Source organism: Corvus hawaiiensis, chromosome 22, assembly GCF_020740725.1.
Source record: "Corvus hawaiiensis isolate bCorHaw1 chromosome 22, bCorHaw1.pri.cur, whole genome shotgun sequence".
NCBI classification, from domain to species: Eukaryota; Metazoa; Chordata; class Aves; order Passeriformes; family Corvidae; genus Corvus; species Corvus hawaiiensis.
In genome coordinates this window covers 8,486,064-8,506,863 of record NC_063234.1, presented here as the reverse complement: position 1 = coordinate 8,506,863, position 20,800 = coordinate 8,486,064, and the positions used below count along the sequence as shown (strand labels likewise).

The following is a 20,800-nucleotide window of genomic DNA, read 5'->3' as shown; positions in this document are numbered from 1 at the left end:
CCATGCGCTCCCATGTCCTTGTAAAAGCTCCCAGAGGTGACCCCCCATGTCGCCCCGTGTCCCCATAACAGTTCCTACAGGTGCTCCACAGTGTCCCCACGCACCCCCGTGTCCTCCTGCAAATGTCCAGAGGTGACCCTGTGTCCCCACATACCCCTTGTCCCCGTAAAAGTTCCTACAGGTGCTCCATGATGTCCTGCACCCCTTGTCCCCATAGAAGTTCCTAGAGGTGCACCCCCATTCTCCCCCCACACTTGTGTTCCCATAGAAGTTCCTAGGAGTGTCCCACGGTGTCCCCACGCACCCCCGTGTCCCAGGAGAAGTTTCCAGAGGTGACCACCCGTGTCTCCCGGTGTCCCCACTCACCCCCGTGTGTCCATGTGCAACTTCACAGAGGTGTCCCCACGCACCCCGTGCCCTCCTAAAAGTTCCCGGGGGTGTCCCCACGCACCCCGTGTCCCGGTATAAACTCTCAGAGTTGCTCCCCGTGCCCCCCCGCAACTTCCTCGTATCCCTGTAAAGGTTCCCAGGGGTGTCCCCAGGGATGTCCCAGCGCAAGACCCCAGAGCTGTCCCACGGGGTCCCTGCGTCCCGCGTGTACCCCCGTGTGTCCCTCGTGTCCCTGCAAAAGTTTCCAGGGCTGTCCCTCATATCCCCGCGTCCCCGTGCAGGTTCCCAGGGCTGTCCCACGTGTGTCCGCGTCCCCGTGCAGGTTCCCAGGGCTGTCCCACGGTGTCCCCGCGCCCCCGCGTGTCCCCGCTGAGGCTCCCCCGCGTCCCCGTGTCCCGGTGAGCGCTCCCAGCGCTGTCCCCCGGTGTCCCCGCGTGTCCCCGCTGACGCCCCCCCCGTGCCCCCCGTGGGCGCGCGCTCCGTGGCCCCGCCCCGCGGGCCGGGGGGGGGCGGGGGGGGCGGGGCGGGCCCGGGGCGGCGGCGGCGGCCGGAGCGGAGCGGAGCGAGCGAAGCGATCGCGGCGGGGCCGGAGCGGGGCAAGAGCGGCGATGGGGCGGCGGGGCCCGGCGGCGCTGGGGACCCTCCTGCTGCTGGGGACCCTCCTGGGGGTGAGTGGGGCCGGGGAGCGCGGAGGGCGCGGGGTTGGGGTCCCCCCGCCGAGCTGGGAGGTCCCGGGAAGGAGTTGGGGGCCCCGGAGTTGGGGTCCCGCGAAGGAGTTGGGGACCTCTAAAGGATTTGGGGTACCTGAAAGGAGTTGGGGTCTCCACCCGCAGACTTGGGGTCTCTTGTTGAGTTGAAGTCCCCTGTAGGAGTTGGAGTCCCCCCGCGGACCTGGAATCCCCGAAAGGAATCAGGGACCCGGGAATTGGAATTCCTTGTAGGAGTTGGGGTCCCCCACGGGAGTTGGGGTCCCCGGAGCGGGAATTCCATAGAGCAGTTGTGATCCCCCCGTTTTGGGTTTTGGGATCCCTTAAAGTACTTGGGGCCCTTAAAGGAGTTGGGGTCCCCACACGATTTGGGGATCCCTTAAAGGATTTGGGTACCACGGAGCTGGAATCCCCTGAAGGAGTTGGGGTCCCCTAGAGGAGTTAGGACCTCCTCCCCGAAGTTGGGGATCCTTGTAGGAGTGGGGGTCCCCCACGGAGTTTGTGTCTCTTGAAGGATTTGGGGATCCTTGTGGGAGTTGGGGTCCCCTCAAGGAGTTGGGGGAGTTTTGCTGTGCCCGAAGGGAATCGAGGTTCCCCCCCCCAGTGCAAGGCCCAGCACCGTGCTCCGGCCGCTCAGGAAATTGGGGTGTCCCTCCACGTGTGCAGAGGAGGTGCAGGGATCCCAGGGTTATTGGAACTGAGGTCCCCCAGGACACCAAGGAGGTGTGGGGGTCCCTGTTCCTGAAGGGATTGGGGTGTCCCCCCTGTACCAGGGGTCCTTGGCACCCTTCCCCCCTCCCTAAGGGACTGGGGGTCCCCCCCTGTACCAGAGTCACGTGGAGACCCCAGGGCCCACTCTGTCCCATCTGGGAGTTGCAGTGTCCTCCCGAAGGAGAGGTGGGGTCCCTCTCCCCATGCCCTGTCCCACCTGGGAATGGGGTGTGTGGGGTCTCCCTGCCTGTCCCCTATGGGACTTGGGGTCCCCCAGGAACTGGGGGTACATGGGGTCACCCCTCTCTATACCCCTATGGAACTGGGTCCCCATGACCCCATGTGGGGCGCCCCAGTCGGGGGGGTCCCCATCACCCCTCCCTGTTCCTTCAGGGAATTGGGGTCCCCCGTGACCCCCGGGTGGGGATGGTTCCCATCACCCCACAAAGCCAGCCATGGTGGTCCAGCCCCCCCTTGCCCCCACACCCCACCGTGGGTGGAGGTCACCCATAACGGCTCATCCTGCTTTTGGGGTGTTCCCCCACCTCGTCCCTACGCCACCCCATCCCCCGCCCCAGCTAAATTTAAAGGGTGATGGCGGCGCCGGTCACCCTAAAAATAACCGTCCCAAAATACCCCCCGGGGGGGGGCGCTGCTTCTGGGGGTGCCCCTGGGGGGGTCCCCACCCTGCTGGGGGCAGTGGGGCAGGGGGTGATACCTCTGGGTGCCCCCCGGGGGGGTGCGGGGGGGGGGGTTGCGCCGTGGGGCTGCGCACTCCCGATTTACGGGGGGGTCCTTGAGTGGGGTGCGGGGGTGATGGCGATGGGGGGGGGGGGCCCGAGGTGGGGGGGGGCAGGGGGGCGGTTTGGGGTTGGGCGGGTGCCCGGGGTGGAGAACAGAGGGGGCCTTGTGCTCGGGGCCATGCTGGCAGCGCGGCCCCCCCTTCCCGTGAGGCTCCCACCCACGGCCGGGGAGCTGGCGGGGACAAAGAGGGGGATCCCCACTTTACAACCCCCCACCCCCCATTCTGCTGAGGCACAGGGGGGGATCTGGGGGCCGAGCACCCCAATAACCCCCCTCGCCGGGATGTTGGGCCATACATCCCCCCTACAAACGGGGGGGTCCCACGTGCCCCACGGAGGGGTCCGGCGTGGGATGGGGCACGGGGGTGCCGCCCCCAAGGGCTGCGAAGGGTTAATTGGGGGGTGGGGGGGAAGGGGAGGGCGAAGCAGGAATGTGCGATAAGATCACCGTGCCCGGGGGGAAGGGCTGGGGAGGGGGGGGACACCCCACGCTCACCCTCCCCGCTTGCGAGTGCGCTCTTGCACACTCGTGTGCCCGGGGCACGCACGAGGGGGGCACGGCCGAGGCCGCTTTGGGGGGCCCCGCGCTGCTGGAGAGGCTCATGTCACACCTGGGGGCACGTGGGGACATTTGGGGCCACCTGGGGACATTTGGGGCCACCTGGGGATACTTGGGGCTAGCTGGGGGTACTTGGGGACCCTTGGGCCCGCCGCGCACATGGCCTCTTGCCTTGGGCTCTCTCCCATGGCCAAAGATGGCCCGGCTAGGATGAGGAGGAGGAGGAGGAGGAGGAAGGGGGGGAGGAAGGTCAGCTCAGACGCTGGGTCCTTGCCAGCGCTCCTGGGTTTCCCCCTCGCCATCAAAACCCAACACTCCCCCAAGAAGACTTGTTATCCCGCAAAAAAATCGACTCCCCCAAAAAATCCTCCAAAAAATCTGTCTATCCCCAAAGAAAACTATCTCCACCCCCAAATCCATCTCCCCCCGAGCCCATCTCCCTTCCCAAAACCCCCTTATCCCTTCCCCCAAAAATCCATTTTCCCCCCCTAAACCCATCAAACCCCCCCCCCACTCACCTCCACTCTCCAAAACCCACCTCCCTCCCAAAAACCCCATCACCCCCCCAACCAGTCTCCCCCCAGGAAATCATCCCCCCAGCTTCACTCCCCACCAAAAAAAAGTACTCCCCTCCAAAACCCATTTACCCCAAAAATGCCCAGACTGCACCGCCCCCCCCCCGCCCCCCTCCACCCCCAGTCCAAGTCCTTTCGGGATAAATTAGGCAATGCCAGCAGGGAGGAATGCAGCCGGGGGGGGCACATATTTGGGGCCCCCCTGCCTCCCCGGCTGTGGCTTTGACCCCGCAGCTGCTTCACCCCCAAATCCCGGGGGCGGCAGTGGGGGGGAGGGGGGGGAGAGCAGCTGCCTGTGCCCCCCCCCGGGACCAGCATCCCGCCAGCTGCGCTGGCAGCCCCCCCCAAATCCTGGGGTGACCCCCATCCCCCAAACTGGGGGTGGCTCAGTCCTTGGGGACCCCCGGGAGGGGGGAGGAGGGGTTTTTTGGGGGAGGGGGGGAAACACCTTTTCACATGACCTTGGGGGAACAATAAGCCGGGGGGGGCGGCTATTAATAACCCCCCCGGTTATTATTCCTGTGCTGCGTCACCTCCTCTTCCTCGCCCGGATGAATTAACGGGGGGGGGCACATCCAGATTTGGGGGCCACTTCAAGATTTCAGGAGCCACATCTAGATTTTAGCGGGGGAACATCCGGACTGGGGGGGACGACATCCAAATTGGCTGGGGACGCCCAAATAAGGGGGGGGTCTGAGGTGTCCCCCCAGTCTGGGGTGCAGTTTGGGAGCGGGAGGTGGGCAGGGTGGTGCTTCCTCACCCTCCTCTTCCTCGGCCCCCTCCCCCCACTTTTCCCCAGGGTGCGGGGCAGGATTTGGGCCGGGGAGTGGAAAATGTGAGCGGCGGCGGGGCCGTGGCGTCCGGCCGGGCGCGGTGCCCCGGCGGCAGCGGGGGGGGACCCGGGTGTCCGGGGGGGCCCAGGCGTCCGGGGGTGCGGGGCCATGGCGCGGGGAGGCTTCCGGTAACCGGAGAGGGGGATTGTCCCCGAGCCTGCTCGGACACTGCCGGACACCCGACACGCAGCTGCCCTTCCGCCGGCCGGGCTGGGGCTGCGGCGCCGGGGCTGAGCCCCCGCGGCTCGGTGCACGAGTGGGGGGCGATCCCAGGGCACCCGGCGGCTAGGGAGCAGGGGCTGAGCCCCCGCGGGCTCGGTGCGGGTGTGGGGGCAGCGACAGAGCAGCCACACGCCGGGTACACGTGTGGGGATGTGGGGCTGAGCACCCACACAATCAGTGCACATGTGGGGAGCAGCAGAGCCCCCCCCCAGCACACACGGCCTAGTGCCTCAGTTTCCCCCTGCACAGGGGGCTGGGCACCCACGAGGGGCCTCCCCAGCCAGACCCTTTCGGGTGCTGGGTCCCCCCATCCGTGCGGGCGTGCGGCCGCGTGCCCCGTGTGCCCCCCTGTGTCCCCCCCTTGTCTCCCCGTGTTCCCCCCGTGTCCCGTCCCCCCCAGCGCTCGCCTAATCCCCCGGCGCTTGTTTGCACAGCAAAGTGCTGCTGCGACGGATTCCTGCCGGGGCCGGGGCGGGGGCACCCGCGGCGCCGCACACGCGTGTGCACGGACCCGCGGGCACGGGGGCACACCCAGCTGGGGCACACGCGTGTGTCGGGGTGCGGGTGTGGCGGTGCCAGCGTGTGTGCACTGTCACCTGCGGGCGCCTGCCGTGGGTCACGCGTGGTGCGCACGCGTGGTGGTGCAAACGCGCGTGCACGGCCGGGTGTGGGCATCGCACAAAGCGTGCAAATGCGCGTGCACGGCGGCGTGTCAGCGCGCGCGCGCGCGCTCCCGAGACAGGCCACGCGTGTGGCAGTGCACGCTCACGTCCTGGTGCAGTCGTGTGTCACCGTGCGTGCTTGTTCCCGTGTCCGTGCGTGCACACCGCGGTGCGAACCCACAGCACACGCGTCCAGTGGACACACGTGTCCCCGTGTCACCGAGCACACCCCGTGCCAGTGCACACGTGGAGCAGTGTAGACGTGTATGCACACACTTCCCGTGTTGCTGCACACGCGTGTGCACGCCGCGGCTCCCTGGCACACGCCCCCGTGCCGCACACGCGAGTCCCGGTGCCGGTGGCCCCGGTGCCGGTGGCCCCGGTGCCGTGGTCTCGGTGCCGGTGCCGGTCGGTGCAGGAATGCGGAGGGTGTGATGAGCTCATCCCGCTCCCTCTTCCCAGTGACGCCACCGCACAGCCACGCGCCCCCACCCCTCTCCCCCCCCCCCCGGGGTGACGTGGCTGGGCACCCGCAAGGCCGTGTCCCGCGGGTGGCCCCATCCCATGGTGGCCCCATCCCCCAGGTCACCGGCGGCGCCCGCGGCTGGGCCGATGCCTTCCCCGAGGACACGGTGGCCGATCACGTCGGGGACACGCAGGGGCGGCGCTACTACCGGCACCTGTCAGATGACGAGGACCTGGTGGCCTCCGGAGGTGAGCGGACCCCGGGAAGCACCAGGGTGGGTGGGTCCAGGTGCCACCCTGGGTGCCACTTGCAGAGTCCCCACTGCTAATGGCATTGGGACCTGGTGGTAAGGTGGCACTGAGTGGGTCGGTGCCACCAGGGGTGGGTGTCACTCTGAATGGGTGTTGCTGTGGGTTGGTGTCCCATGAGTGGGTGCCACCCTGGTGCCACCACGTTGTGGCCATAGCAGATGGCACTAGGACTTGGTGGCATCTGGTGGTAAAGTGGCACTGGGTGAGAAAATGCCACCTTGGGTGAGTGTCACCATAAGTGGGTGCCACTCTGGATGCCACTTGTGCTGTCCCCATTGCAGGTGGCACCAGGACCTGGTGCCATCTAGTGCCAGTGTGGCACTGAGTGAGCATCACCCTGGGTGAATGTCACCATGAGTGGGTGTCACCATGGGTAGATACAGCCCTGGGTGCCCCCATGTTGTCCCCAGAGCAGATGGCACCAGGACCTGGTGGCATCTGGCAGTAAGATGTCACCAGCTGGTTGCCACCATGGGTGTGTGCCACCATGGGGGTGTGTCACACGTGTGAATGCCCCCCTGGTGCCACCACATTGTCCCTGTCATGGATGGCACTGGGATCTGGTGGCGTTTGGTGGCAAATGTGGCACTGGGTGCCACCATGACCGGGTGGGTGTCACCGAGGGTGGGTGTCCCCGTGGGTGTTTGTCACCTTGGGTGCGTGACCACACACATGGGGTCCCCATGGACGGTGCCACCCTCACGCTGTGCCCATGGCAGATGGCAGCGGGGAGGACGGCAGTGGTGTCCCCTGGCCACCGGCAGTCGTGACCCCAGCTCCGGACAGCGGGCTGGCACCCACCGGTAAGGGGACACTGCGGATGGCACCTGGCCCCGGGCTGGTCCCTGCTGGCACCGCTCTCAACCTCTGTCTGCTCTTCATCCTCCTCCTCCTCTTCCTCTTCCTCCTCCTCCTCCCTGGGGACAGCGCCCGGGCCCCGCCCCGCGCCCGCGGGCATGGTGGTGGCCGAGCCCCGAGGACGACCCCCCCAATCAGTAAGTGACACCTTTTGGGGACCTGCCTTTGCTGCACCCCCACTTTTTCTTCCTGCTGTGCTTTGTTGGGTGGGATCCCAAACACGGGGGGGCACAGCTGGCAAACAGGAGGAACATCTGGATGGGGGGGTCACAGCTGGATGAGGGTCACAGGGGGGATTTTTTGGGTGTGCAGGTGCCACCCCCCCAGTTTTGACTCCCCACCCCCAACTCTAACACCCCCCACCCCCAGTTTATTTTCGGGGCGCTGGTGAACTTCACCCGCAGCATCGACTACAGCTCACGGCTGGAGGACCCTGATTCCGAGGAATTTCGGGAGATTTCCGAGGCCGTGGTGGATACGGTGAGGACTGGGGGGAGTCGGGGGGTGCTGGGGGTGGGGGGCACCCAAGGGGACCACTCTGATCCCCCTTTTCTGCCCCCCAACAGCTGGAGTCAGAGTATTACAAAGTGCCCGGGGAGCAGGTGGTCAGTGTGGTCTTCATCAAGTGAGTGGGGGGTTTGGGGGGCTCTGGGGGGCCCAGAGAGTTTTGGAGGGTCAGGAGAGCAGGGGGGGCAGAGGGGGCTGGGGGAGCAAGGGGTCATCTGGGGAAGTTTTGGGGTGCAACAAGGAGCTTTTGGGAGTGCAGGGAGGTTTTGGGAATGATGGAGATGTTTGGAGGTGATGGGGAAGGTTGGAGGTGATAGGGATGTTTTGGGATGCAATGAAGGGCTTTTGGGGTGCAGTGAGGAGATTTTGGGGTGCAATGACTAAGTTTTGGGGTGGAACAAGGGGCTTTTGGGAGGGCAGAGAGGTTTTGGGGGTGATGGGGTGGATTGGAGGTGATGGGGATTTCTTGGGGTGCAATGTGGACACTTTGGAGGCTCAGGGCTGATTTGGGGGTGCAGTGTGGCTATTTTGGGGTGCTGACCCCTTGTCTCTCAGGCAGCTGGATGGGGACGTGTTCGTGGAGCTGGATGTGGGCTCAGAGGGGAATGGGGACGAGCTCAGAGGGGAATGGGGACGAGGTGCAGCTCGGGGGGGTCCTGCGGGACCTGTTGGCCAGCGGCTCCATCGCCTCCTACCTCACCTCCCCCCATGGCTTCCAGTTCCGCCGCCTGGGAGCCGGTGAGCCTAGGGGAGGGCTTGGGGGGGAGCCTGAGGGGGTTTTGAGGTGCTCTGGAGCGGTTTGGGGCGGGGGGGCTCAGAGCACCACATCCCAACCCCTATTACTCTGCTGGCTCTCACGTCCTGGCGTGTGTCAACCCCCGACCAAATTGGGGTGGGGGGGTGTTTCTGGGTAACCCCCTGACCGTGTGTCCCCTTCCTGGCCACAGTGACCCCCCAGCCACGTGCCTGCACTGTGGGGGAGTTCTCCTGTGGCAGCGGGGACTGTGTGGCCCTGGAATATCGCTGCGACCGCCGGCCCGATTGCCGTGATGCCTCTGATGAGGAGGGATGTGGTGAGGCAGCTCGGCACCCCTGGAACCCCCTCTGCCTCCCTCGGCCCCCCTGCCCCCCATTCCCCCACCCCATGGCCCCGTCACTCCCCTTCTACACCCCCTTTTCTGCCTATAACCCTCCTGTGCTCTCCTTCTGCATCCCCACTTCCCCCTTTAACCGCCGTGCCCTTTTTACCCCACAGCCCCATAAACATTCCCTGCATCCCCTTTTTCCCATATATCCTCTACACTCCACTGCACCCTCATTTGCCCCCAACCCCCCCTGCACCCCATAAACACTTCCCACACCCCCTTTTTCCTCGTATACCCCTCTATACCCCCCTGCACCCCCATTTCTCACTTTAATCCCCCCGCACCCATTTTATTCCTATGCCCCCATAAACACTCCTCACTCCCCTTTTTCCCTCCTATAACCCCTCTGCACCCCATTTTACCCCTACACCCCCCCATAAACCTCCCTTGCACCCCTCCCCTCCAACCCCCCCCCAAACGCTCCCTCTTCACCCCCACTCCCCCCTAAATCCCCCCATAACCCCCCTTTTATCTCCCCCAGAGCCCCCCCCACGGCCACCCCCCAGCACCGCCCGCCCAGCCACCACGCGCCCGCTGAGCACCGTCCCCGTGGGCACCACCCCGGCGTTCCCCCTGCACCCCGTCACCCCACGCCCCTCGAAACCTGCGGCCGGGGGGTGCCAGGGGGGCGAGGCCGCCTGCAGGGACGGGCGCTGCGTGCCCCGGGATTACCTGTGCGACGGAGAGCGTGACTGCGCCGACGGCTCCGACGAGGACGCCTGTGGTGAGTCCTGGGGGCAGCGAGGGTTTGGGGGGCTCTACCCAGACTTCAGCAAAGCCTTGGACACTGCATCCCACGGCAAACGCCTGGGGAAGCTGGCAGCCCGTGGCTTGGGCAGGTTCACTTTTGCTGGGCTGGGAACTGGCTGGTGGCCGGGCCCAGAGGGTGCGGGGAGATGGAGCAGTGTCCAGCTGGTGTCTGGTCACCAGGTGTGTCCCCCAGGATTCAGTGCTGGGCCCAGTCCCGTTCAGTGTCTGTACTGATGGTCTGGGTGAGGGGATTGAGATCCACACCGGGTTGGGTGCAAGTGTGGATCTGCTGGAGGATAGGAGGGCTCTGCAGAGGGACCTGGACAGGCTGCATCCAGGGGCAGAATCCAGGACCGGGTCCTGCACTTTGGTCACAACAACCTCTGCAGCGCTACAGGCTGGGGACAGTGACTGGACAGTGGCCAGGTGGAAAGGGACCTGGGGGCACTGATGGACAGCTGCTGGACATGAGCCAGCTGTGCCCAGGTGGCCAAGAAGGCCAATGGCACCTGGCCTGGATCAGGAGTGGAGTGGCCAGCAGGACCAGGGCAGGGATTCTTCCCCTGTACTGGGTACTGGTGAGGCCGCACCTCAAGTGCTGTGTCCAGTTCTGGGCCCCCCAGTTTAGAAAGGATACTGAGGGGCTGGAACGTGTCCCGAGAAGGGCAACAAGGCTGGTGAGGGGTCTGGAACACAAGTCCTGTGAGGAGCTGCTGAGGGAGCTGGGAAAGCCTGGAGCAAAGGAGGCTCAGGGAGGACCTTGTGGCTTTGCACAACTCCCTGACAGGAGGGGGCAGCCGGGGGGATCGGGCTCTGCTCCCAGAGAACAGGGACAGGAGAGGATACAGCCTTAAGCTGCACCAGGTTTAGGCTGGACTTTAGGAAGAAGCTCTACATGGAAAGGGTGATTGGGCATTGGAAGGGGCTGCCCAGAGAGGTGGAGTCACCGTTCCTGGAGGTGTTTAAGGAAAGCCTGGATGTGGCGCTCAGTGCCATGGTCTAGGTGACAGGGTGGTGTTGGGTCACAGGTTGGACTCAATGATCTCAAAGGTCTTTTCCAACCTGATGCTGGGATTCTGGGATTCTGGGTGCTGACTTCCCCCATGCCCCCCAGGCACCCCGTCCCCGTGCGAGCCCAATGAGTTCAAGTGTGACAATGGGCACTGCGCCCTCAAGCTCTGGCGCTGTGACGGCGAGAATGACTGCGGCGACGGCTCTGACGAGAGCGGACTGCCGTGAGTACGGGGGCTCGGGACGCGCGTGGGGACATGGGGACACAGCTGACACATGGTGCCGTGACCCCCCACAGCCACCAAGGCGCCCGGCGCGGTGTGTGGACCAGCGGAATTCCGGTGCGTGTCCAGCGGGAGCTGCATCCGTGCCAGCTACCAGTGTGACAGGGAGCCCGACTGCCCCGACCGCAGCGACGAGGTTGGATGTGGTGAGTGACACCGCAGGGGACAGCTCAGCAAGGAGGGGACATGGGGACCAAGGCTGGGCTGGGGATGCTGTGCCAGGGATGCTGTGTGCAAGCTGTGGGGACACGTGGCGCTGTGGCATTGGGATGGGGACAGTGCGCCCAGAGATCCTGTCATGTGCCCAGGCTGTCCTGGGGACACAGGGCTGGGGACACTGTGTCTGAGCCAGGGACCCTTTGCTGTAGCACCAGTCTGGGGACACTGCCCAGGGACCTTGTGCCATGGCCCTGGGCTGGGGACATTTTGTCATGATACCAGGCTGGTGACACTGTGCCTGGGGACATTGTGCCATGGTGCTGGGCTGGGGACGTTGCACCCAAGGACCCCATGGCATGACACCATCCTGGGGACATTCATGGCACCAGGCAGGGGACACAACACCCAGGGACCCTGTGCCATGGCACTGTGTTGGGGACATTGTGCCCAGGCACTCTGTGACATAGCACTCGGCTGGGGACCCTGTGCTGGGAGCTTGCTCCCAGGTGGTGCCACGCTGGGGACATGTCACAGAACCAGGTTGGGTATCAGGGACCCTGGCCCCAAGCTGGACTGATGGTGACAAAGAACCTGTCCTCAGCTGGGTCTGGGGTGGCAGTGTCCCCATCCTCCAGTGGTGCCACACGGAGCAGGCAGTACCGGTGGCAGTGACAATGACAGGGTGGCGGGTGGCAGTATCCCTGTCCCCCGGGGGGTGCTGCGAGGTGTGGGTGGTGCCGGTGGCGGTGACAGTGACTGGGTGGCGGTGGGCAGTGCCCCCACAGGTGGTGACGCTGCCGCGGGAGTCGGTGCAGGCAGTGCCAGGCCAGACCGTCACCTTCACCTGTGTGGCCACCGGTGTCCCCACGCCCATCGTCACCTGGCGCCTGAACTGGGGACACACCCCCAGCAGCCACAGGTGGGCGGGGCCGGGGCGGGGCCTAAGGGGTGTTGGTTGTGGATTGGAGGGGTTGGAGGAAGGGGCGTGGCTTACTCTGGGAAGGGAACTTGTGATTGGGTAAGGTCTACGATGGGCGGAGCTTCCATTTGGGTGGGGCCTGTGGTGGGCGGGGTTTGTGTTTTGGGGCTGAGGGGCGGCTTGGGGCGGGGCTTGGGAAGTGGAGGAGCTTGTGACAGGCGGGGCTTTGGTGGGCGGGGCTTCCATGGGGTGGGGTTTGTGGGCGGGGTGTGGTCTCTGTGGGCGGGGCTTTGGGTGGGTGTTTTGATAAATGGGCGAGGCGAACAGCGGGGTCCTGTGATGAGCGGGGCTTGTACAATGGGAGGGGCTTGGGATTGGGGCGGGGCCTGGGTGGGTGAGGGGGTCATGCAGAGGGAATGGGCTCCTCTGCTGGGGTGGGGCACTGGGTGTGTGGGGCACCAGGTGTACTGGGTGCCAGGTGTGTGAGGCCCTGGGTGTGCGGGGGTACTGGGTGTACTGGGTGCCAGGTGTGTGGGGCACTGGGTGTGCTGGGTGTGCAGAGCCCCAGCTTGTGCCGTGTGCTGGGCATGGGGGTGTGTGTGGCTCCGGGCGTGCCGGGCTCTGTCTGTGCCAGGCTCTGGGTAGCAAATGTGCCACACAGGGTGTCGATCGTGAGCGAGGCTGGGCAGGGCACCCTGACCATCCGGGATGTGAAGGAAGCTGATCAAGGCGCCTACACCTGTGAGGCCATCAACACCCTGGGCATGGTGTTCGGCATCCCCGACAGCATCCTCACTGTCACCCGCCCCGGTCAGCGGCCCCCTTCCCTCCCCTCCCCATGCCACCGACCCCACCGTGGCACTGTCACCATCACCCACTGTCTCATTTCCCACAGGGCCATGTCCCGAGGGTCACTTCCAGGTGACAGGGACGTCCCGCTGCCTGCCCTGCTTCTGCTTCGGCATCACCACCTCCTGCCGTGCCACCACCCGCCACCGCCATCGCCTCCACCTGCGCTTCAACCGCCCCAACGACTTCAAGGGTGAGTTGTGGGGACAAGGACAGGGGCAGAGGACACACCAGGGGCTGAGTGTTTCCTTGCAGGTGTCAACGTGACAGTGCCGGCAGCGCCATCCGCACCCGTGCTCTCGGCCACCCAACTCCACGTGGATGCGGGCACTGAGGAATTCCAGCTCCTAGACCTGTCACGCCGCTTCCTGGCACTCGATGCCTTCTGGGCACTGCCAGAGCCCTTCCTTGGGACAAGGTGATGCCAGGGTGGGCTCAGGGCTGGGGACACCAGTGGCACGGCTGCTGACAGCCCACTGTGCTGCCAGGTGGATGCCTACGGGGGAGCGCTGAGCTACGGGGGTGCGGGGTACGGCTGGGCCGGGGGCCCCCTGAGCCCACTGCCCACCCCGACGTGCTGCTGCGGGGCCACGGGCGGCAGCTGCGGGCACGTGCTGGTGACACCCAGCCAGACGTCCTCAACCAGCGGCACGTGCCCCTCACGAGGTGGGTGTGAGAGGGATGGGGATGGTGGGGAGATGATGCCAGTGGTGATGGGTGAGTGAGGCTGGTGATGTGTGGGTGATGATGATGGTGGTGGGTGGATGATACCAGTGGTGGTGGGGGGATGATGCCAGTGGAGACGGGTGGGTGGTGTGGTAGCAGGTGGGTGAATCCAGTGCTGGGAAGGAGATACTGATGGTGGGTGGTGCTGGCAGCGATGATGCTGATGATGGGCACTGGTGCTGGTGGTGGCAGGTGGGTGGTACCAGTGGTTGGCAGGTGGGTGATGCCAGCATTACCATCACCCTGATGTGACACTGCTGTTACCGTCCCGGCAGGACCACTGGAGGACGAGCAGGGAGTGCCAGTGAGCCGGGAGCTGCTACTGCTGGTGCTGCAGGGGCTGGAGGGCATCTTCATCCGGGCAGTGTATGACGGGCGCGATGGCCAGCGTGGGGCTCAGCGACGTGGCCATGGACATCACTAGCATTGCGGACACCGGCCTGGGGCCGGCCGGCGACATCGAGGAGTGCAGGTGACCGCTGGCAGCAAGGTCACGGGCTCAGTGCCACCACTGCTGTGATGCCACTGTGTCCTGGTTTGTGTCACCCCAAGACACACTGTCACACTGCTGTGTCCCCAGGTGCCCCGTGGGCTACACAGGGCTGTCGTGCCAGCGCTGTGCCCCCCGTTTTGAGCGGGTGACAAGGGGACCCTACCTGGGGACCTGCTCTGGTTGCGGCTCATTGCCTGGTAAGGAGTGAGGGGTTGATGAGGTGACAAGGGGACAGGGACACAGCTCAGGGTCACCACTCCCTTGTGACATGTGTCCCCCTCCCAGAACTGCCAGCACAACACAGAGGGTCCCCAGTGCGAAAAGTGCAAACCTGGCTTCTTTGGCGATGCCACCAAGGGCACAGCCACTGCCTGTCACCCTTGTCCCTGTCCCTACACTGAGCCATCTCGCAGGTGGGTGCCAACCCCAGGGACCAGCCCCTGATGTCACCACCCTGGCATCACCGTTGTTGTCACCCACAGGTTCTCGGAGTCCTGCTTTTTGGACACAGATGGCCAGGCCACCTGCGACGCCTGCACCCCTGGATACGCCGGCCGCCGCTGTGAGAGGTGGGTGGGGGGTCCCTCCCTGTAACCCCTCCCACCTGAGAACCCCCCCCACCCATCACCCACTTACCACCCACCCGTCCCCTACCCATCCACAGGTGCGCCCCGGGCTATGAGGGAGACCCCATCCAGCCGGGTGGCAAGTGCACCCCGATTGGTGAGTGGGGGTGCTGGCGGGGGTGGGGGGGGATCCCCGCACCTTTGGGTGACCCCCCACCCTCATCCTCGCTGCCCGCAGGCCAGGAGCTCGTCAAGTGCGATGCCCGCGGGGGCCAGGACGAGGCAGGTGGCACCTGTCGCTGCAAGGTGAGGGCAGGGGGCTGGGGGGACAGTGGGGCAATATTGTGGGGCAGCAGTGGGGGGACAATGGGGGGCTGGATGCTGCCATCCCCCACTGCACCAGTCTGGTCCCAGGTACCCAGTCCCTGCCCTAACACTCATCCTACCTGTGCCCCATAGCACCCAGTCCAGCCCCCACTCAGAGCCCTTGAGGCAACCAGTCCCAGTCCCCCATAGCTCCAAGTCCCACCCCCCATAGCTCCCAGTGCGATCCCTGGGGTACCCAGTCCAATCCACCCAGCACCGACCCCACCTCCTGCCCCATGGCACCCAGTCCAACCCCCCAGCAGGACCCACTCCAGTCCCCCATAACACTCAGTCTGACCCCTGTGACACCCAGTCTGGTCCCTGGGGTACCCAGTCCCACCAATGCCCCCAGCCCCCATCCCACCCACTGCACCCAGTCCCCCCCATTGCTCCGCTGACCCCTGCCTGCCCTGTGCCCCCAGCCCAACGTCCGTGGCCAGCTCTGCGACTCCTGTGCCGCTGGCACCTTCCACCTGAGTGCTGCCAACCCCGCGGGCTGCCTGCCCTGCTTCTGCATGGGGCTGTCCCGCTCCTGCGCCAGCTCCGCCTGGCACCGCCACCAGGTACCCTGTGGCCCGGGACAGGCTGTGCCAGACCGTGCCATCCTGTACCACGTCATGCCGTGTCTCATCGTTGTGTTGATGTGTCATTCCATGGCTTGCTGTGCCGTGCCACCGTAGTGCCATGTTGTGCCATGCTGTGCCACAATGTCATGTCACCTGTGCTGTGTCATGTCACACCGTGTGGTGCCTTGTCATGCCGTTATGTGCCATGTAGTGCTGTGCCATACAACCTACGTGTTGTGCCTTGTCATGCCATGTAGTGCCATGCTGTGCCACACCATGCCCACCACAATCCCTCCCGCAGGTGCTGCTCAGCTCTGAGGACTCGGCACCGCTGCCCCTGGCCAACATGTCAGGCACGTGGCTGGAGGGGGCCATGCCACACTTTGTGTCGCCACGGGAGCTGCGCTTTGACGCCTTCCGGGAGCTGCCACGGGGCGTCCACTACTGGGTGCTGCCTGCACCCTTCGCCGGGGACAAGGTGACACGGCTGCTCCGGGGGACGCCTCTGAGCCTCTCCCTGTCCCCACCACCCAGTTCAGGGGACAGGTGACCCTGAGCCATGCTGGGTGTCCCCTCAGGTGACAGCGTACGGCGGGGAGCTGCGGTACACGGTGACACACCGGGCCCTGGCAGGTGCTCCCCTGCTCCCCGGGCACCCTGATGTCCTGCTCCAGGGCAATGGGATCTTCCTGGAGCACTTCTCCAGTGCCAGCCCCCTGGCTGGTGTCCCCACTGCTGTCACTGTGCCCATCCGTGAGGTGAGAGCGGTCCCTGTGTGGCACTCAGCAAGAGGGGTCGTGGAGGGAGGGGATCAGACTGGGTGCCGGGGAGGGGTTGGTCTGGGACCCCCAGGGGTCAGACTGGGCGCCATGGGGAGGTCACCTTGGGTGCCCTGGGGGCCGGGCTGGGTGCAGTGGGGGATGGCGGCCCCCATGTCACCCCGGTGCGGCACAGGGTGCCTGGCGCCGCGCAGACGGGCGTGATGCCACCCGCGAACACCTCCTGATGGCCCTGGCCGACGTGGACCTGTTCATGATCCGCGCGTCCTACTCGGAGCAGCCAGAGGAGAGCAGGTGGGTTCCTTGTGGGGTCAGGAGGGGACACAGGGGGGCGGCAGGGCAGCGCTGACCCCCTCTGGCCCTGCAGACTGGCCGATGTCACCCTGGACGTGGCAGTGCCACACGCCACCGGCCGCCCGCCTGCGCTGGAGGTGGAGGATTGCGCCTGCCCCCCTGGGTACCGCGGGGCCTCGTGCCAGGTGAGACTCTCGGGTCCCCTCACTGCCACCACAGGGATGCTGAGCCGTGTCCCACCCCCCTGCCACTGTGTCCCCTCCAGGACTGTGACACCGGCTACACCCGCAGCACCGCCGGGCTCTACCTGGGCACCTGTGAGCCGTGCCAGTGCCACAGCCACGCCAGCGAGTGGCCACCCTGACACCGGCGTCTGCCAGGTCAGCTGGGGACAGCCAGGGGACACCCTGGGGACCCCCATGGCGAGGACACAAATACCATCACCCCCTTTCTTTACAGGGCTGCCGGGATCACACGGAGGGTCCCCAGTGTGACAAGTGCCAACCTGGCTACTACGGCGATGCCACCCGGGGCACCCCGGGCGACTGCCAGCCCTGTCCCTGCCATGGACCCCATGGGGACACCCAGTAGGTGCCATTCCACAGTCTGTCACATCCCTGAGGACACTGATGGGGTGTCACCTGTCCCTTTGTCCCCTCCACAGGGTGACCAAGATGTGTTTTGAGGACACTGACGGGCAGCCCACATGCAGTGCCTGTGCCCTAGGACACAGCGGCCGCCTCTGCGAGAGGTGACAGGGACACCAGGGTGGGATTGGGGGGTGTTTTTGGGGTGAATGCCCCTCTCACTGCCTCATTTGGGTTTGTCCCACCGCAGGTGCTCGGCCGGGTATGTGGGGGACCCGCTGCGGGGAGAGCCATGCCGAGGTGAGCGTCACGGAGTGGGGACCAAGTGCTGTCCCCTGTGGTGGCAGTAAGGGGGGCTGTGGCTGACTGCGTGTCACCCCTCAGTGCCCAGTGTTCCCGGCGGGCAGTGCCAGTGTGACCCACGCGGCAGCACCAGTGAAGGCTGCGACACCAATGAGCAGTGCCACTGCAAGGTGAGCCTTGTGTGTGTGTCCCCAGCCCCGGGAGGGGTGACAGGGCCATGTCACCATGCTGTGTTTCCCCCCAGGCCAACGTGGAGGGTCCCCACTGTGCCACGTGCCGTCCCCACCACTTCCACCTGAGCGGGGATGAGCCAGCCGGGTGCCTGCCCTGCTTCTGCATGGGCATCGTCCAGCACTGCGCCAGCACTGCCTACGCCCGTGGCACCGTGAGTGTCCCCTCTTGTCCCCACGTGTCCCCAGGGTGTCCCCATGTGTCCCCAAGCCCGCTCACCCCTCGATCCCGCAGATCCGGACGTCCTTTGCCCCGGGGGATGCCCAGGGGTTCGCCCTGGTGAACCGCCAGCGCAGCACCCGCGTGGGCAGCGGCTTTGGGGTGCAGCCGGGGCCCCCCCAGCCCTACCTGACCTACGAGCGCTTTGGGGAGCTGCCCCCTGACTCCTACTACTGGCAGCTGCCACCCCCCCTACCAGGGGGACAAGGTAACGGGGTGACCCCTGGGGGACAGGGTGCCCATGGAGCCATGGGAATGCCCCGCCAGGGGCTGCACCCCCTCCCCATGGGCACCCTGGGCACTGTCTGGGAGATGGGCACAGCCTCCTTTGTCCGCCCTTCTCCTCTTTCCCTTTCCCCCTTAGCCTTTTCCCCTTTCCCTTCCCTTTTTCCTCTTTTCACCTTGTCTTTTTCCCCTTTGCCCCTTCTCCTTTCCCTTTTCCCATAATTTTTGCCTTTCTCATCCCTGTCCTGTGCCATCCCCTGTCCCCCTTCATCACCCCCATTTGTTTTCTTTCTCCTCTTTCCCCCTCCCCTGCCCCTCCCCTCCCCTCCCCATCCTCTTCCCTTCCTCATCCCTATCCTCTTTCTTTCCCCTCTCCCTTTTCCCATCCCTCTCCTCTTCTTCATCCCTATTTCATCCCATCCCCATCCCCATCCCTGTCTCCATCATGCCCATCCTCTTCCTCTTCCCTGTGCCCATCCCATCCCACCTCATCCCAACCCTTCCCTTCCCTTTCCCACTCCAATCCCAATCCCAATCCTGCCCATGTCCCGGTGCAGGTGGGCTCCTATGGGGGTCGGCTTCCGCTACACCCTGACCTACACCCCGGGGGGACAGGGAGCCCCCCTGCCTGACGCTGACATCCAAATCACGGTAAGGGGGTGCTGGCTGGGGTGGCACAGGGACACACAGGGTGACACCAGGACCCCCTGACCCCCTTGTCCCCTTGTCCCCAGGGCAATGACATCACGCTGGTGGCCTACCAGCCCGACCTGCCCCCACGGACCCCCCAGGCCTTTGAGATCATTTTTCGGGGAGGTAGGAGGTGGTGGGCAGCTTTTGTCGTGATGTCCCCCTGTCCCAGAGTGTGTCCCCCGCTAAGCCCCTGTTCTTGCAGCAATACTGGCAGCGGCCAGACGGGCAGCCAGCGACACGGGAGCACCTGTTGATGGCACTGGCCGACCTGGACGAGATCCTCATCCGAGCCACCTACTCCACCAGCACGGCTGCGGCTGCCATTGCCGACGTGGCCATGGACACAGCCGTGCCCCCCCAGCCCGGCTTGCCCCCGGCCCTGGAGGTGGAGGAATGTCGCTGTCCCCCTGGGTACCACGGGCTCTCCTGCCAGGTGAGCCCAGCCCCTCCCAGTGTCAGTGCATCACTCCCATCACCTCCCTACCCTCCTTCCCAGTACCTCCTCATCATCCCCCCAATCACCCCTCAGCATCCCCCCATCAATCCAGTAGGACCCTCCATCACCGCCATCACTCCTTGCATCATTGTCCCCATCATCAACTCCAGCATCCCCCACCACCCCAGCATCCCCCCATCATGCCCAGTATCACATTCCATCATCCCTCCAGCATCCTCCGTCATCATCCTTCCATCATCTCATCTGCCTATCAAACCCACCATCACCCTGTCAGCTTCACCCGCATCACCCCTTCATTCTGCCCCCCAGTATCACCCCCTCATCACCTTCCATCATCATCCCTCCATCAGTGTACCATCATCACCATCAGCAGTCCCATCAGCCCCCATCATCCCCAGGATCACCCCCATCACCCTCCATCACCCTCATCACCCCTTCAGCATCTCCCCAGTGTCACCCCATCACTCTTCATCACCCCTCAGCACCCCCATCACCCATCTGTCCCCCAAGCCCCCCCTTTCCCCCTCCCCATGGCCCCTTCCCCAGGCTCTGGGGGTCCCGACGCTGTCCCTTCCCGCAGGACTGTGCCCCCGGGTACACACGCACTGGCGGGGGGCTGTACCTGGGGCACTGCGAGTTGTGCGAGTGCAATGGCCACTCCGAGAGCTGCCACCCCGAGAGCGGCGCCTGCTCCGTAAGGCTCCACATTCTGAACGTTTCTGGGGGGGCTGTGGTGTTATCCCAGCTGTGACACCCCCAATTTGTGCCCCCACTATCCCCCCAGGGCTGCTTGCACAACACAGCAGGGGACTTCTGTGACCAATGTGCCCCTGGCTTCTACGGAGACGCCACCTGCCGGGACCCACCCGAGGACTGCCAGCCCTGCGCCTGTCCCCTCCCGTACCCCGAAAACCAGTGGGTGCCTGCACTGCGGTGGGGGTGCCGGGCTGGTGGGGTGCCAGGGAAGGGACGTGCCCTCACCTTACTCTGTCCCCACAGGTTTTCCAGGACCTGTGTAGAGTCTGGGAGGCGGTGGGGTACCGCTGCACCGCCTGCGAGCCGGGCTACACCGGGCAGGTACTTGCGAGCGGGTGAGGCTGCTGGCACCCCAAAACCTGCCCCAAACACCCACGCCATGGGCTCACCCCATATACCCACCCTGCTATACCTGCCCTGATGGGGTTCACTGCCATATACCCACCCCAAAACCCCACCCCATGGCTCTCCCCCATATACCCACCCTAAAACCCCACCGTGACTGAGTCACCCATATATACCTATCCCAAAACCCACCTCCACTGCCTCACCCCCATATATCCACCCACATCTACCCACCTCAATGTACTCCTGCAATACCCACCCAATGCGCTCACCCCTAATGAGCTCACCCCAATATACACGTCCTAAAGAGCATGTGTGCTCACCCTGACATACACACCCAAATGCTCACCCCAGTTTATGCACCCCAGTACACCCACCCTGATATACTCACCCTGATGGCCTTTCCCTTACAGACCCACCCCATAGTGCTCCCCAATACACCCACCCTAATACACCCACCCCGATATAGCCAC

General features: G+C 65.1%; 1 protein-coding gene across 1 annotated transcript in view; it reads left to right on the top strand.

The window, feature by feature from the left end:
* Positions 1 to 998: 998 nt before the first annotated feature.
* HSPG2 (heparan sulfate proteoglycan 2) overlaps positions 999 to 20,800 on the top strand; it is a 40,174-nt gene continuing 20,372 nt past the window's right edge. Inside the window, 48 exon segments of the mRNA XM_048326020.1 lie at positions 999 to 1,058; positions 6,047 to 6,176; positions 6,959 to 7,042; positions 7,167 to 7,234; positions 7,467 to 7,577; positions 7,664 to 7,722; positions 8,160 to 8,220; positions 8,222 to 8,342; positions 8,552 to 8,677; positions 9,231 to 9,473; positions 10,614 to 10,759; positions 10,817 to 10,940; positions 11,728 to 11,872; positions 12,534 to 12,682; positions 12,768 to 12,914; positions 12,977 to 13,139; positions 13,194 to 13,239; positions 13,242 to 13,396; positions 13,730 to 13,826; positions 13,828 to 13,919; positions 14,028 to 14,123; positions 14,125 to 14,137; positions 14,226 to 14,353; positions 14,423 to 14,509; positions 14,605 to 14,663; positions 14,745 to 14,812; positions 15,295 to 15,435; positions 15,740 to 15,916; positions 16,017 to 16,196; positions 16,393 to 16,511; positions 16,585 to 16,696; positions 16,777 to 16,866; positions 16,868 to 16,891; positions 16,971 to 17,098; positions 17,176 to 17,262; positions 17,349 to 17,398; positions 17,483 to 17,571; positions 17,646 to 17,786; positions 17,867 to 18,037; positions 18,039 to 18,059; positions 18,634 to 18,657; positions 18,659 to 18,727; positions 18,811 to 18,889; positions 18,970 to 19,202; positions 19,807 to 19,920; positions 20,011 to 20,141; positions 20,226 to 20,253; positions 20,256 to 20,317. Of these exon segments, the coding sequence (XP_048181977.1) occupies positions 999 to 1,058; positions 6,047 to 6,176; positions 6,959 to 7,042; positions 7,167 to 7,234; positions 7,467 to 7,577; positions 7,664 to 7,722; positions 8,160 to 8,220; positions 8,222 to 8,342; positions 8,552 to 8,677; positions 9,231 to 9,473; positions 10,614 to 10,759; positions 10,817 to 10,940; positions 11,728 to 11,872; positions 12,534 to 12,682; positions 12,768 to 12,914; positions 12,977 to 13,139; positions 13,194 to 13,239; positions 13,242 to 13,396; positions 13,730 to 13,826; positions 13,828 to 13,919; positions 14,028 to 14,123; positions 14,125 to 14,137; positions 14,226 to 14,353; positions 14,423 to 14,509; positions 14,605 to 14,663; positions 14,745 to 14,812; positions 15,295 to 15,435; positions 15,740 to 15,916; positions 16,017 to 16,196; positions 16,393 to 16,511; positions 16,585 to 16,696; positions 16,777 to 16,866; positions 16,868 to 16,891; positions 16,971 to 17,098; positions 17,176 to 17,262; positions 17,349 to 17,398; positions 17,483 to 17,571; positions 17,646 to 17,786; positions 17,867 to 18,037; positions 18,039 to 18,059; positions 18,634 to 18,657; positions 18,659 to 18,727; positions 18,811 to 18,889; positions 18,970 to 19,202; positions 19,807 to 19,920; positions 20,011 to 20,141; positions 20,226 to 20,253; positions 20,256 to 20,317 (5,048 nt within the window).